The 16,360-nt window shown below is 45.8% G+C and overlaps 1 protein-coding gene and 1 non-coding gene across 2 annotated transcripts; both read right to left on the bottom strand.

Moving 5' to 3' along the window:
* Positions 1-5,749: 5,749 nt before the first annotated feature.
* Positions 5,750-5,872, bottom strand: LOC111727493. The gene has a single exon (XR_002775045.1). It is a non-coding gene; the product is annotated as a small nucleolar RNA SNORA54 (small nucleolar RNA).
* Positions 5,873-6,452: 580 nt separating this feature from the next.
* CD3D (CD3d molecule) lies at positions 6,453-10,203 on the bottom strand. Its single transcript, XM_023517339.1, has 5 exons — positions 10,049-10,203; positions 7,709-7,927; positions 7,130-7,261; positions 6,797-6,843; positions 6,453-6,606 (listed from the first exon to the last, which is right to left on the bottom strand). The coding sequence occupies exons 1-5, from the start codon at positions 10,101-10,103 to the stop codon at positions 6,541-6,543; spliced, it is 519 nt and encodes a 172-aa protein (XP_023373107.1). The 5' UTR covers positions 10,104-10,203; the 3' UTR covers positions 6,453-6,540.
* Positions 10,204-16,360: the final 6,157 nt, after the last annotated feature.

Here is a 16,360-nt window from a genome sequence, read left to right as displayed (position 1 = left end):
CTCTGTTTAATATTATATGTCAACTCAGCTAAGCCATGATACCCACGTATTTAGTATAATACACCAGGATGTTGTTGCGAAAGTATTTTTGTAAATGAGATTAACATTTAAATCAGTAACCTTTGAGTCAAGAACTCGCCATAATATGGGTGGATCTCACCCAATCACTTGAAAGTTTAAGAGAAAATAGACTCAGGTTCTTTGACAGGCAGAGGAAAATCTGCCTCTAGATTATCTCTGGGCAGCCGCAACAGCAATTCTTTCCTGGGTCTCCAACCTACCCACATACTCTGCAGATTTTAGACATGCCAGTCTCTACCACCACACTAACCAGTTTCTCTAACAAACAGAACCCGTTGAGTGTACATACAGTTATCCCATTTCTTGATGAGAGATTGGTTCCAGGACCTCCCATAGCTACCAAACTCCACAGATACTCAAGTCCCTTTTAGGAAATAGTATTCCTGTATTTCCCGCCCCCACCTCTCAGGGATCACTGGCCCTTGTTGCCTAGTGTCTAAGTCTTAAAAACTATTGTTTTTATCTATTTTGTCTCATGTTTTAGTAGTAAGCACGTAGGGTGGAGGGAGAGTTTATCTTAGCACAGGAAGAGAGGTCAGCGTGCAGCAGAGAGGAAAGATCAAGTTGAAAGGTCTGGTTTGTACATAGCCTACACATATCCTGTATACTTTAAATAACCTCTAGATTACTTATAATACCTAATACAATGCACATGTATTTTCATATGCTCACAGATGTACTGTATTGTTTAGGAAATATACCCTGATACCAAAACCAGACAAAGGCAATACAAGGAAAGAAAACTGTAGACAAATTCCTCTATGACATAGATACAAAAATTCTTAACAAAATTTTGACAAATTCAATTCAATAGTGCATAATAACTAGAGATTTTTTTTGGAATACAAAGTTGGTTTACCAGCTCATGCCATCAATGTAACTTACCATATTAACAGACAATAACACACTAAAAAAGTAAAACCGTACTAGCATCTCAATGGATGCAGAAACTCTTGACAATATCCAACATCTTTTTTTTTTTTTTTTTTTTTTGAGACAGAGTCTCACTCTGTTGTCTAGGATAGAGTGCCATGACATCAGCCTAACTCACTGCAACCTCAAACTTCTGGGTTCAAGCAATCCTCCTGCCTAAGTCTCCTGAGGAGCTGGGACTACAATTGCCTGCCACAGCACCCGGGCTAATTTTTCTATTTTTAGTGGAGATGGGGCCTCACTCATGCTCAAGATGGTCTCAAACTCCTGAGCTCAAGTGATCCTCCCACCTCAGTAGCTTCCCAGAGTGATAAGATTATAGGCCTGAGCCACTGTGCCTGGCCCCCACATTTATTTTTGATAAAAATTCTTAGCAAACTAGGGCAGCTCCTGTGGCTCAAAGGAGTAGGACACCAGCACCATATGCCAGAGGTGGCGGGTTCAAACCCAGGCCTGGCCAAAAACTGGAAAAAAAAAAAAAAAAGAAAGAAAGAAAGAAAGAAATTCTTAACAAACTAGAAAGAGAAAAGAATTTCCCCAACCTGTTAAAGGAAATCTAAGAAAAATCTACAGCTAACATCATAAAAAAGATGAAAGACAATGCTTTTGTCCTAAGATCATGAACAAGACAAGAATGTTCTCCACTTCTGTTCAACATTGTACTAGAGGTACTGGCCAGTGTAATAAGCCAAGAAACAGAAACAAAAAGGAAAGGAAAAAATTAAACTACTTTGTTCACAGACAGCATGATTATCTATGTTGAATGCCCAGTGTTGGGTGGCTACTAGAATTAATTGACTTTAGCACCTTTTCAGGGTATAAGATCAATATATAAAAATTAGTTGTATTTTTATATGCTAGGAATGAACATTTGGAAATGACAATGTATAAAATACCACATACAATAGCATCAAAATGCAAACATTGACTACTGTATACACATATAATAAGAAATTCTTATGCATTGGAATATTAGGATAAAAGTGTGTATGTACTAAATTCTAATCTACTTTAATAATAAAAAAGTAGATAATATGAAGAAGTTGACCTTTGAGTGGTGCCTGTGGCTCAGTGAATAGGGCACTAGCCTTATATACCGGGGATAGCAGGTTCAAACTCTGCCCCAGCCAAACTGCAACAACAACAAAAATAGATGAGCATTGTGGTTGGCTCCTGTAGTCCCAGCTACTTGGGAAGCTGAGGCAAGAGAATTGCCTAAGACCAGGAGTTGGAGGTTGCTGTGAGCTGTATGACGCTATGGCACTCTACTGAGGGCAATAAAGTGAGACCCTGTCTCTACAAAAAAAAAAAAAAAGTTGACCTTCAAGGAATAACATTATAAATATTACCTAAAAATATAGAGAAAAATAAAACAAAAAATTAAAAGGACAGTAAACATGGGGGAAGAGGAGTGGACAGGAAATTGATTTTTCCTTTAGAGACTTATAGTACTATCCTAGCATTCTGGATAGGCCAAGGTGGGTGGATTGCCTGAGCTCACAAGTTCAAGACTAACCTGAGCTAGAGCAAGACCCCATCTCTAAAAATACCCAGGCACTGTGGTGGGGACGTGTAGTCCCAGCCACTTGGGAGGCTGAGGCAAGAGAATCACTTAACCCCAAGATTTTGAGGTTGCTGTGAGCTCTAACACCACAGTACTCTACTCAGAGTGACAAAGCGAGACTCTGTCTAAAAAAAAAACTCCAGAAGGGTGGTGCCTGTGGCTCAAAAGGGTAGGGTGCCAGTCCCATATGCCAGAAGTGGCGGGTTCAAACCCAGCCAGGGCCAAAAACTGAAAAAAAAAAACCTCCAGAAAAATGAAAACTAATCTATAAGGACTGCGAATCAGTAGTTGCCTAAGGATAGAGGAATAGGAGGAGAAAGATCTTTTCAGGGTGTTGGAAACATTCATTATTTTGATTGTGGTGATGTTTCCCCAGTAGATATATATATATATATGTCAAAGCTTACCACCTTTTATATTTTAAATATGTGAAGTTTGTTCATGTCAGTTTTCCTTAATAAAGCTGTGGGTTTTGAAGATTTGTTTGTTTGTAGGACTCAGAGTCTTGCTCTGTTGCCTTGATATGAGGCAGCAGTGTCTTCGTAACTCACAGCAACCTCAAACTCCTGGACTCAAATGATCTTCTTGCCTCAGCCTCCCAAGTAGCTGGGACTACAGGAGTGCACCACCACTCCCAGCTAGGTTTTCTATTTTTTTAAGAGATGAGGATCTTGTGATGTTGCCCAGGCTAGTCTTGAACTCCTGGCCTCAAACAATACTCCTAGCCTCCCAAAGTGCTAGGATTACATGAGTGAGCCACTGTACCTGGCCAGTAAAGCTGTTTTTTTAAAACACAAAAAGAAGAAAGAAAGAAAAAAAGAGCCAGACAGGACACAAGTTTCCAGAAGGGCTCAGATGGAGGGCAGTGTTTCTTGACTTGGTCTTGACATCAGAATCACCTTAGGCAGTTTGATAAGCCCTGATGCCCAAGCTACATCCCAGATCCATAAAATCAGAAGTTCTGTGGGTGGCCCCCAGACACCAGTTTTAGGGGCTTAGAGGCAGATAGAGTGTCACTATGTTGACTAGGCTGGACGTAGTGGCTATTTACAGGCATGGTCATGGTCATGGTCATAATGTGTAAAATTCTAGCCTCAAGTGATCCTCCTACTTCAGCCTTCTGATTAGTTGTAACTATAGGAGTGTGCCACTGCACCCAGCCAGTACAGATATTTTCAATGCTCCCTAGAAGGTTCCAAAGTGCAGCCCACTGGTGAATGGGGGAATGTGAGAGAATATGAGGAATACAAGGTATTAAGAAGTGCCTGTGGCTCAAGCGGCTAAGGCGCCAGCCACATACACCTAAGGTGGCAGGTTCGAATCCAGCCCGGGCCCACCAAACAACAATGATGGCTGCAACCAAAAAATAGCCAGGCGTTGTGGGTGCCTGTGGTCCCAGCTACTTGGGAGGCTGAGGCAGGAGACTCACTTGAGTCCAGGTGTTGGAGGTTGCTGTGAGCTGCGATGCCACAGCACTCTACGGGAGATAGCTTGAGGCTCTGTCTCAAATAAAAAGAAGTGTGGGGAGTTGTGGCCCCTGTGGTTCAATGGGTAGGGCGCTGACCCCATATACTGAGAGTGGCAGGTTCAAACCTGGCCCCCACCAAACTGCAACAAAAAAATAGCCAGGCATTGTGGTAGGCACCTGTAGTCCCAGCTAAGGGACTTTCCTAAGCCCAGGTGTTGGAGGTTGCTGTGAGTGGTGTGACACCATGCACTCTACCAAGGGTGATAAAGTGAGACTCTGTCTCTACAGAAAAAAAAAAAAAGAACGGTGGGAAGGATCCAAAGCATTGGTGAGGTACAGGCCATGGAGAGGATGCCCACAGTAGAGGGATCCAATGAGAAAGTAGGATGAGGAGGACTAGCAAAGGCAGGAACAAATCAGGAATGAAGCCTGGATAAACGGGAAGTTCATTCTCTCTCTCATGAAACTAGAGTCTGTGTGTGCATCTTAAGGAGATGATCAGCAGGATCATCCCGTTCTCTAGGTATGTGGTTGTTAATTCCTTTCTCCTTTGGGAATCCTGGTCTAGGAAACTCCCTAGTTTTTGTCCTTAAACTCTCCCAAAGCTCTTTAAATTATCTGCGAAATCTGAGAACAAAAGGAAGGGTCCCCAACCCTGGGATCCAGGAACTGACATAAAGGACACAAGTGGCCTCCAACTCTTCCTCTGAACCAAAGGCTCTCAATTTGAGCTGCTTCAGAATCACTTGGGGACCACATATCTGGACTAGAACCTAAGAGATATATATACATATTTGGGGTTTTTTTTTTCAGAGACAGAGTCTCACTTTGTCACCCTCGGTAGAGTGCTGTGGCATCACAGCTCACAGCAACCTCCAGCTCTTAGGTGATTCTGTTGTCTCAACCTCCCAAGTAGCTGGGACTACAGGCACCTGCCACAATGCCTGGCTATTTATTTTTTTATTGCAGTTTGGCCAGGGCCGGGTTCGAACCCATCACCCTTGGTATATGAGTCTGGCGGCCTACTCACCAACCCACAGGCACCACCCTAACTACTATATTTTTAATAAATCCCTGAGGCTCCCAAAGTTTTGGAACCATCACTAACCCACTGACTGAAGATGGCACCTATTAAGAATTTCCAGTGGCGCCTGTAGCTCAAAGGAGTAGGGTGCTGGCCGCATATACTGGAGGTGGTTGGTTCAAACCCAGCCCCAGCTGGAAAAAAAAAAAAAACTTCCAGAACCCCATCCAATCTCAAACTCTAGCTTTCCAAGTAGATGGAGAGAAGGAATATGGGTTTTTTGGTGATAAATTTGATGAGATTTTATTAACTATCACATAGATACCAAGGAGTATTTTTTTTTTCTAATTTTATTTTTCCTCTGTTCCCTATAGGATTTGCAATAAAAAAAAATTCTGGATGGGGAGAGCTGAGAAAGGGAAGGAGGGAGGGGTGGGGGGACAAGGGTTGTGGTACAAACAATTATAAGAGGGTCCTTGTCTAACAAAAGCAATCAATGAAACCTGGTTCTGTGTACCCTCAATGAATCCCCCAAAATAAAAAAAAAAAATTCCACTCACACTGGCCCTCATCCACCCACCTGGGACCCAGCTCTGAGATGAGCAGGAACAGGTTGGTGACTGGTCCCAGATCCCCAGTCCCTGTCCCCAAGGGTTGGTAACTAGCAGCCCTTCACACAGCATGTCTCCAAGACCCCAAATCAAAATCCACCAATCAGTCAGTTATGTGTCCCTGGAAATTCTGTTGCACTGGAATGGAGCCCATTAGCTATAGCCAAATCAACAGGTTACAAACAGTGCCCGAGATAAAGCGTTTTATGTGATGAAGGGTTTCTGATCCCAGTTTATCATGCCCAAGGCAGGAGCAAGCCAGGGAAAGGTCCTGGGGAAAGGAAGATACATCAGCAACTGTGACACAGCTGGTGTCAACTGCTCAACAGGGCCATCAAGCTGAGGCCAGCCCCTTTGCAGAGGGTCACATACACCCTCTGAGTCTTGGTTAGAAGCGAACCCCAGGTACCTTGATGTTCCACCACCCCCGCTCATGATGTCATGGAAACTTCTGTGTGGCTGGACTTCTGAGCACAGCAGCCTGCCTGTGGCTGTGGAGAGGGGCAAAATCCCCGGAACAGTTGTGAAAGGGGACTAGAGTCAATAAGTCCCTGGGAGTGTAGCAGAGTAGACCCTTTCCCCAGGGGGTCCCCTGGTCTAGAAACACCAGACGGTCAGGGAATGGTAGGAGACTGCCCATCACACTGTCTGCGTGGGGCATAGGAAGGGAAGAGATGAGAGAAGGGCGCAGGTGGGGCAGGAAGGCAGGTCCCAGCCAATCAGGACAACTGCCATCCTTTGCCTGGGAGCCTTGACAACTCCAGGCACCTGCTGAGTGAAAGAAGGTATCTTTATTGTCTGAGCAAAGAAGGAAGGTCCAGTTGATAACTGATGCTTCTAGAAGCTGCCAGTCCCGGGTTCACTTGCTCCTAGACCAGTTTCCTCCAAGATGGCTGTACTGAACATCATCCCGATCCCGGAGGGGCTGAGAGAGAAGGGAATGGTCAGAAAGCAGGGCCAGAAGGCTCCAGGGAGGCCCCAGCAGGCCTCTCCAGTCCCTCCCAGCAAGGAGTGCCCCACCAGGGTTGTCACATGTGTGCAGCACACCCAGCATCAGTCTCTCTATCTCCACTCATTCCTCCTCCCATTCTTGCCTTCTTCCCCTCAGGGCTCACCTGATAGACCTGGTCATTCCTTAACAGAGCTTGAGTGTCAGCAGCTCCTAGAAGAACCAGAGAAAAAGAGTCACCAATGGTATAAGAAGATGGGACAGTGAGACCTCCTGAACACCGCAGGAGGACTGCAGCTGGTCACACCCTCTCACATCATGGGACACGTGGGTACCCAAATTCTTCTAACGGCTGGTGGTAGGAGTCCTTAGGAGAGTGCCAGAGTGACTTCCAAATGAAACTAAACCTGGCCCATTCTTTAGCTGGCATGTGATCTCATGGGTATACACACACACACACACACACACTCACACACACTTGTTCTGCCCTTCCACTAACCCCCAGATAGCCTTCCAGTCTCATGTCCGACAAAGAAGTAGACTCCCAAAGCGAGGAGCAGAGTGGCAATGATGTCACCAATGATGATGCCAGTGAGGGTGGCTGGGTCCAGCTCCACACAGTTCTGGCACACTGTGGGGTAAGAGAGGAGAGAAAAGGTAGAGAGCCTTTAAGATCAGGGAACCATCTCTGTCTCCTAGAGCTGCCCTGGAATGCCTCATGCCAAGACCCAAACTTCAGTCAGATCCCGGGAGAAAAGCCTGGTAATGGCTTTGCTACATCTACCTTCACCCTTCATCCCAAAGAATCCCCAAGGAGAGCCAAGAAGTAAACTCGTCTTAGAGCAGTGGCATTGGGCCAGACCCCTCTCCCAACCAAGGCTACGGTAACAAGGCCCCTAGTCCTCTGTCTTGTTTGGTTAAGCCCACTCCCACTTTGATGCCTGCAAATCTAGTCACATTACAGGAGTGACTGCAGTTTGTTTAGAACTGAAGGATTCCCCACAGCCCCCCTAGCCAGAAAGCTCTCACATCCAGAGACCCCATCCATTCCAGCCCACAGGGTCCAGGAAGCACATACTTCGATAATAAACTTGCACAGTAGATGTTTTCACGGCCTGTTCATGTGTCTCACTACACATATACACTCCTCGTGGGTCCAGGACGCGTTTGCCCAGGTCCAAACTTGTGTTGCTTGCCAAGAATGTTCCCATCGTTCCCGTCAGCCACGTGATGCCACTATCGCAATTTAAAAGCACTTTGTCCTCAAGTTCCTCCATGGGTGTCTTTAAGGGGCTCACTAAGGGGAAAAAAAAACACAATTGGAGACACCTCTTGGGTCTATACTAGGCCCCCTGCTCTGCCCAGGCTCATACTTGAGAAGGACCATTTTCCTAGCCTTGGACAGTTTGTAATTTCTATTGACAGAGACAGAACTCAAGGAACACGCTTCAGGAAGTTCTCCCATGAATGGCAGGGGCCAGGGAGGGCATGAGGATGTGGTCCAAGCAGAGTATGTGTCCTGAGGGACTTGGAGCAAAAGAGGAAAGCTTGGAGCTGGACTGATCGAAGAACCTTTCTAAGGAGTGTTGGAGCTGGCTGGCAGGAAAGATGCTCTTGGTTTTGTCATAGCAGGGGCAAGGGGGAAGGAAGAGGACAGGAAGTTGGAGTGGGCATGTTGGAACTGGCTGGGAAGTAGAATTAGATGTTTTCCACTGGAGCATGGGGCAAAACCAAGAGCATGGGACTCTCACAACTATAGCCCTTCCCAGGGCCAAGGATGGTTGTGGGTAGGGAGAAGCTAGTATGAATTACCAGCACAGTGGTCTAGAAAGGGACTGGGGTAAAGTCCAAGTACAAAGTTTTAGTTGTTCCACCCTTGGTTAAGAGGAGGGACACCAGCCAGGCTCAGTGGCTCCTGTCTGTAATCCCAGCACTCTGAGAGGCCGATGTGAGAAGATCCCTCAAGGCTAGGAGTTTGAGACCACCCTGAGCAAGAGCAAAATTATGTCACTACTTAAAACAGAAAAATAAGCCAGATATGGTGGCAGGTGCCTGTAGTTCTCAGGAGGCTAAGGCAGAAGGATCACTTGAGGCTCAGTGCCCATAGCACAGTGGTTACGGTGCCAGCCACATACACCAAGGATGGCAGGTTCGAACCCAGCCCCAGCCAGCTAAACAACAATGACAACTACAACAAAAAAAAGCCAGGTGTTGGGGCGGGAGTCTGTAGTTCCAGCTACTTGGGAGGCTGAGGCAATAGAATCGCTTGAGCCAAGAGTTGGAGGTTGCCGTGAGCTGTGATTCCACAACACTCTACCAAGGGTGACATAGTGAGACTCTGTCTCAAAAACAAAAGAAGGATCACTTGAGTCTGGGAGTTTGAGGTTGCTGTGAGCTAAACTGAGCCCATAGCCCTCTAGCCCAGGGAACAGAGTAAGAGAGAGAGAGAAAAAAAAAAACAGAAGTGGGACACAGAAAAAAATTATTGAATTTGTTCCTGGAACTCCTCAGGAGTCAGGTCTTATGGAGAATTTAAGTCTTGTCTAAAGGTGGGCACAGAGACTTTCTAGATTCATTGACTTGTTTTGACAGCCCGAGACCATCTTCACAGCCCACAGGAGCACTGGCGTCTATACCTCCTAACCCAGAGAATAGTGGAGTCTATATTCTCCCTGAGCTTCACATTCAATCATGTTTGAATATGAGAGCACCTTCTAGAAAATCCCAAAGTAGCTGCTTCTCATGCCTGGGGAGCAGCTGGTGAGTGTATGTATACTCAGGGAGACCCATGTACATTGATGTTTCAAATCCCACAGTCGTGTCTTCCTTGGGGATGTGTTTCCAGTGGAAATCCTGGGCGTCCCAGTGCAGTTGACTATTAAGTAACCACTGGACCCAGCTTGCTTGGGATTGAGGAGTTTCCTGGCCCATGGGACTTCCAGTTTTAAAGCTGAAACTAGCAAACTGAGATGAGTTGAAATCCCAGTAACCATATACTCACCCCCCAAATCTGCCCTTCCTCTTGCTCAACCTAAAGTTAACTTTTCCATACCCCTAAGGAGCTGGGGTATGGCACCAAGAGTGATGCAATCTGGCCAAGTGACCAAAAGTCCTGATCCCAGAAGCCATCAGCCCTGGAAAGAACAGTGCTTGTGGCTTTGCTCCCATTTCCAGACCATATAGATCTCTGGTCTAAGGCCTTCCGAGAGACAGCCAAGGCCAGTATGTGCCCCCGGATGGAGTTATTGAGAGCCAAAGCCTGTCCCAGACCTTATGCTACATCCCAGCCCTTCCCTCCTTACACCCTAGGGTGCCTGGTGATTTGAAGCTAGTGTAAGAAGCACTTTCAAGGAAACCCCACTCCCAGTGGTAATGTCCCTCTTAGCTCCCTTCCCCTACCCACCGCGAGTAGCCTTACCTTGGGGGAGAAAGGCAGCCAGTATCAGACCAGCCAGAAACCCGCTGCGTTCCATCTCCCAGTGGAATTTATCCAGTACATAAAACCAGGTCACCGAACTACCAGCCAGGATGAGAGCTGCCCTCCCCAACTGACTCACCAGTACCGGAAAAAGTAGGGTTGGGAGGAACTACAAGATGTCTGCTTCTCTACTCTCTGCCTTTGATGATGGGAGTCTGTCAGGGCGGGGGAGGCTCGAGAGGGGTGGGAAGCAAGCAGGTGCAAATTGCTTGTTCTCAGAGCAGGGGGCTGGCAAAGAAAATGGAAAGCTTGCCTGAATAGAGCCCCCATTGACAATATAACTATATTTACTTACCACCTAAAACCTGCCACCTCTCAACACCTATCAAAGAAGCTGTGAGCCCCACAGCAGAAGCCAAACCAGCTAGGTTTGTCCTGGAAGCTGGTCTTTCTCCGAACTGGGCAGCCAGATGTGGGCAGCCAGATAAGCAGCTTCTTGCCAGTGGGAGGTTTGGCTTTCGAGCCCCACAGCCAAATTGAATCCTGACTTCAATACTGCCTACCCCTGGGGCCTGGGCCAAGTCATGGAATTTTTCAAAGCCTGATTCCCTTAGTGTCATTATTAGGATTCAAACAAAGTATTGCATGGTGGCTGATACATTGTATGTGCTTGGCAAGACACAGTTACCATTAATACTAACCATATAATTGCTCCCCAGGCAGAATTGAGCCTCTGCAGGAGACAAATGGAATTTTTACTGCTGTGGGCTATGGAAATCTCGAACTCTTCACACAGCCTCTGTTAGAGTGTCATTTACCTGCTGTATGTTGGGCGTGGCACATAATGAGACCTTTGTAAATTTGTGTTGACTCTATAACTGAATGGCTGGGAGAGAAAAGGTCCTGAGATCATTGACACTCTGTCTGAGCCCTGGAAATGTGCTGGTCTGTCTTCTTAGAATTGTCTCACCTATTCCCTTCCAGGAAGGCACCTCTTTGATGATCTCAAAAGAACAGTAAAAAAAAAAAAAATCCTGAATGAAGGCTGGGACTGAAATGGCTTCACTTTTGGAGCTTTAACCCCAAGCACCTGCCATCCTGGCAACAACTGGTGGCAGGGATGTTGATCTCCCTCATGAAGAAGATGGCCGGGACCATCTCCCCGCCAGCATCCAGTGTAAGTCCTCCGTGCAAGGCTCCGAGGGGGAATCCAGCACTCTCTCCCCACCCTTCACTCCTTAACGGAAAAGCAAGAGACATCTGCACCTGCAGCTCTGCTGAGGCCCCCTGCTGCCCACGCATACAGGGAGGGTGGAGGCTCCCGGGCTCTGGCTTTCTTGCAGGGGCCCCAGCCCAAAGGTGCTGGGTGGAGCCAGTCTAGCTGCTGCACAAGCCGCTAGCTGCTCAGGGCTGCTCCACGCTTCTGCAGAGGGAAGGACAGAGACTGACATGGAGCAGGGGAAAGGTCTGGCTGGCCTCATCTTAGCTGTCATTCTTCTTCAAGGTAAGGGCCTGCAACCTGGAGAAGGGCCCAAGGGAAGAGGCCATCACCAGGGAGATAGGAATATTGAGATCCCTAACCTTGAGCCCGCCTCAGCTGTCACCTTAGAGTACAAAGAAGGAAGGACAAAAACGGAGCCTCTTTCTACTCTGCTCCCGGAGGAGCACTGTGGAAGTGGGAGACACGGGGTCCCCATCTCTGAGAAATCAAAACAGAGCACTTAACTGGCTAGAGGGAGGACCCAGCTGCCGCCATCTTAGGTTTGAGTGTAGCCCAACAGGGCATAAACCAGAGAAACCAGAAAGAGAAGATGGGTATTCCCTAAGCCAGAGCCAGGGTTAGCAGTGGACCTACAAAGCATCCATTCATTCACTTGGTCAACTGGTCAACAAACTATGTGTGAGATCCTATTATGTGATAGGCCAAGAGGATATAAAAATGAATAAAAAGCTTGTGTGCTAAAGAGCTCATAGTGTCATTGAAGAGAAAAGTTATAATATTACCAGACTGAGTATAGGTTTCAGTGTGCGGTACCTGTACTAATATTCAGTTAAAAATATCCAACAGGAAATTAATGAACTAGGTTGGTGACTGCAGTCTGGACACCTTGGTGGAAGCTCAAACCATGGAAGTTGTTGAAATCATACAAGCACTAAGTGTGATGTGAGGAAGAGGGGGCTAATGATGGCACCGTGAGGGGAGGAATGGAACTGTGTGGACACGAACTTTTAAGGGCATTTAGAGAAAAAATAAATTCAGGGAGAGATAAAAGAACAATCAAAGATCTGGAATAATAGGATGTGATATCATGGACACCAAGGGATTAGAGATTCCAGAAGGAGATCATTACCGAGAGTATAAAATGTTAAAGAGAGTTCACTAAATTAAGAATATATTTTAAAGGTTTTTGCTTGATACTTTATTATACTGTCAAAAAATATCAATAATGACCAGGCACGGGGGCTCATGTCTATAATTCTAGCACTCTGAGAGGCCAAGGAGGGTGGATTGCTTGAGCTCACACATTTGAGACCAGCCTGAGTAACAATGAGATCCCCCCATCTCTAAAAAAAAATAGCCAGGCTTTGTGATAAGTGCGTGTAGTCCCAGCTACTTGGGAGGCTGAGGCAAGACGATTGCTTGAGGAGTTTGAGGTTGCTGTGAGCTATGATGCCACAGCACTCTACTGACCATGAACAAAGTGAGACTCTGTCTCAAAAAATAAATAAATAAAATAAATATGAATCAAATTCTTTTAAAAAAATAAGTCAGTAATATATTTAAAAGTTTAAATCTGTGGGATTTGGCAAAATAAAGGTTGTGAGTGATTTAGAACAGTTTGATGGGGTAGCATGAGTGTAAGCCAAATGCAAATGAGGAGAGATGAAGGTCAGGTGATAAAGAACAGCAAGTGTAGACCATTTTTTAAAGCAATTTGGATGAAGACTGGGCGCAGTGGCTCATGCCTATAATCCTAGCACTCTAGGAGGCTGAGGAGCCAGAGGATCACTTGAGCCCAAGATTCTGAGGTTGCTGTCAGCCACGATGCCACAGCACTCTACCCAGGGTTACAGAGTGAGACTCTTTCTCAAAAAAAAAGGAAGAAAGAAATTTGGATGAGAAGGGAGAAGAGACTGAGTAGTAATTAAAAGGGTGCTTGGAATCAGACAAGCACTAGGATGTGTCTACAAAGAAACATTTTTGAGGGAGGGAGAAAATTGAGCACATTTCTAGGCTAAAGGAGATGAATAGAGAAAGGTCCTGGAGTTGATGTTGGAAGGATAAGTTAAGGGTGGGTTCAAAGTCACAGAGGAGAGGGCAGTGTTCCCCTCTAAGACTAGGAGAAAGGACGTGCAGGTGGCACCAGCCATAACTACGCTTGTGAATGGAAAGAAAGGGCCCTAACAACACCTGCTTGTGAACGGAAAGAAAGGGCCCTAACAACTCCTGCTTTCAAAAAACTAGGTGGGAGGCAGTGCCTGAACCTGAGCTGAGTGACAGCCAGGAGGGAGACTTGAAGGGGAGACAGAGTCTTGCTCAATCACCCTGAGATTGAGTGCTATGGCATCAGAGATCGCAGCAACCTCAAACTCACAGGCTCAAATGATCCTCTTGTCTCAGTCTCCGGAATAACTGGAACTAGCACTTGGCTAGTTTTTAGAGACTGGGTCACACTCTTGCTCAGGTTGGTTTCAACCTCCTGAGCTCAGGCGATCCACCTGCTTCGGCCTCCCAGATGCTAGGATTACAGGTGTGAGCCACTGTGCTTTCCAGAGAATTTAGAATTATTTCTGAGATTATTGGGGAGGAGGGAGGAGAAATGGGGGGTTGGGGTCATGGTGTATGGCACACCTCTTAGGGGAGGGACACAATTATAAGAGGGACTTTACCTAATAAATGCAATCAGTGTAACCGAATTCTTTGTATCCTCAATGAATCCCAAACAATAAAAAATAATGATAAAAATAAAAAGTAGAATAATAAAAACTAAAAAAAAAAAGAGAATTATTTCTGAGAAAAATGGAAGGAAGAGCCAGCTAAAGACTACACAGGTTGAGGGTGGGCCTGAAAGACTGAGTGAGGCCACCGGACACAGTGAGAAGTACACTGGGCTGAACAATAAAAAACCTGAGGTCTGGATCCAGTTTAGCCACCAATGAGCCATGTGAACTTGAACGATGCCTCCTCTGGCTGGAAGTTCTCACATCAATCAATCCAGAAATTTGGCTACTTGAGCTTTCAAATCCTAAAAGGAACCCACACTCACATATGCTAAATTCAAAGATGTCAATGATCATGGGCTGGACACACCTGTAATCCTAGGACTCTGGGAAGCCAAGGTGGGCAGATTGCTTAAGCTCAGGAGTTCGAGACCAGCCTGAGCAAGAGCAAGACCCTGTCTGTACTAAAAAAAAAAAATAGCTGGGCATTGTGGTGGGGGCCTATAGTCTCAGCTACCCAGAAGGCTGAGGCAAGAGGATTGTTTGAGCCCAAGAGTTTGAGGTTGCTGTGAGCTATAATGACACCACAGCGTTCAATCCAGAGCGACCAAGTGAAACTATCTCAAAAAGGAAGTAAATAAATAAATAAATAATGTTAATTATCAGTCCCATCTCCTTTCCCATGGAATGTGAATTAGAATGAGGGGTTTCTTTGTCCTCCTTTGGTGACCAGGTGATTGGGAAGAAAGGCTATTGTGAAATCTACTGAACTGTGTGTTTTGCTTTTCGTCCCCCATTCATTCATTCAATAAGCAAATATAAAGCTCCTATCATGTTCCAGACACTGTGCTGGGTACTGTTCATAAACAGTTCATCCCTGCACAAGGTTCTAAGACACTTGACTCCTTCCAACTATTCCCACCATACTTTGACTCCTGACCACCTCTCCTTATCACACTCTCTAACTCTGGCCACACTACTTCTTTTGTCCTTTTCCAAATCTGTATCTTTTTTTTTTGTTTTTGGTTCGTTTTTGTTTTTTTGAGATAGAGTCTCACTATGTTGCCCTGGGTAGAGTGCAGTGGTGTCACAGCTCACAGCAACCTCAAACTTTTGGGCTTAAGTAATTCTCTTGCCTTAGCTCCCCAAGTAGCAAGGACTACAGGCACCCGCCACAACACCCTGCTATTTTTGTTGCTGTTGCAATTGTCATTGTTGTTTAGCTGGCCAGGACTGACTTCGAACCCCCCAGCCTTGGTGTATGTGGCCGGCTCCCTACCCACTGAGCTACAGGTGCTACCACCAAATCTGTATCTTTTTCATTGATTCTTTCCACCCAGAATGCCTTTTTGCACTGTGCACGTATATAATACTAAAAGATAATTTATAAGTTCTACTGTGTTTCCCCAAAAATAAGACCTACCCAAAAAATAAGCCCTAGCAGGATTTCTATGCATTTGATATAAGCCCTACCCTGATAATAAGACCTAGTGATGGGCATGCATAAGACCTGCATTTTGGCACGGAGAGGTAAGGAAGACTGGAATACCTTTTATCTGCCACAGCTCCTTTCCCGAGCCATTCACACTTGCGCGGGTGTGTGTGTGGTAACCACAGTGGCAGGCATCCCATTGCGCACGTGCGAACGGCTAGGGGAAAGGAGTTCATGCATCACTAGCACCAGCCCCCTGTCAGGTTCCAGAAGAAGATGACTTAACTGTATTTGTATAAATGTAGATTCTTGTATTATACTTAATAAAAATAAGACATCCCCTGAAAATAAGCCCTAGTGTGTCTTCTTGAGAAAAAATAAACATAAGACGGTGTCTTATTTTCAGAGAAACGTGGTATTACGTTAATTTCAAATAGGTTTATTTTGTCTACTTCATTGTAAGTTCTTTGGAGGCAGTAAATGATTCTTTGTATTGTCATCCTTTCCTTTCACAATGCCTCGACATGTTAGGTCACCATAGTGCTCAGTAAATGGATTAGATGTAATTGAATTGAATTCCAGTGCTAGGTCTCTGCAGCACATGGATCATGCAAGTCTACTTACTCTGAATTTTGAGACAGATTCGAGGACTACCTGAATAGCTAACTCCCCTCAGACATCCAGGGTTTCTCCAAGAAATGGATCACCAAGGGTGAAGATTTTACAAGTAACTCAGCTCCAGAAGGCTTTAGCTGCCAGGGCTTTTGTGGCTAAAGGAACATAAAATTCTGGCTGTACAGACGATACCCTTACTGATACTGCAATACAAGTCTGATGCTGGCTCAGCGCCTGTGGCTCAAGTGGCTCAGCCCCTGTGGCTCAAGTGGCTAAGGCGCCAGCCACATACACCTAAGGTGGCAGGTTCGAATCCAGCCTGG

This window comes from Otolemur garnettii, unplaced genomic scaffold (assembly GCF_000181295.1).
Source record: "Otolemur garnettii isolate 467f Iridium unplaced genomic scaffold, OtoGar3 scaffold00108, whole genome shotgun sequence".
In the NCBI taxonomy this organism is placed as follows: domain Eukaryota; kingdom Metazoa; phylum Chordata; class Mammalia; order Primates; family Galagidae; genus Otolemur; species Otolemur garnettii.
The sequence above is the reverse complement of the archived record's forward strand: the minus strand, read 5'-3'. Positions and strand labels throughout refer to the sequence as shown.

Coding starts and splice junctions, on each gene's coding strand:
- CD3D (XM_023517339.1), bottom strand. CDS start 10,103: ATGGAACGCAGCGGGTTTCTGGCTGGTCTGATACTGGCTGCCTTTCTC. Junction 7,928..10,048: donor GGCTGCCTTTCTCCCCCAAG/GTAAGGCTACTC, acceptor TTTTCCCCTTAG/TGAGCCCCTTAAAGACACCC. Junction 6,844..7,129: donor GACTGGAAGGCTATCTGGGG/GTTAGTGGAAGG, acceptor TGGTTCTTCTAG/GAGCTGCTGACACTCAAGCT.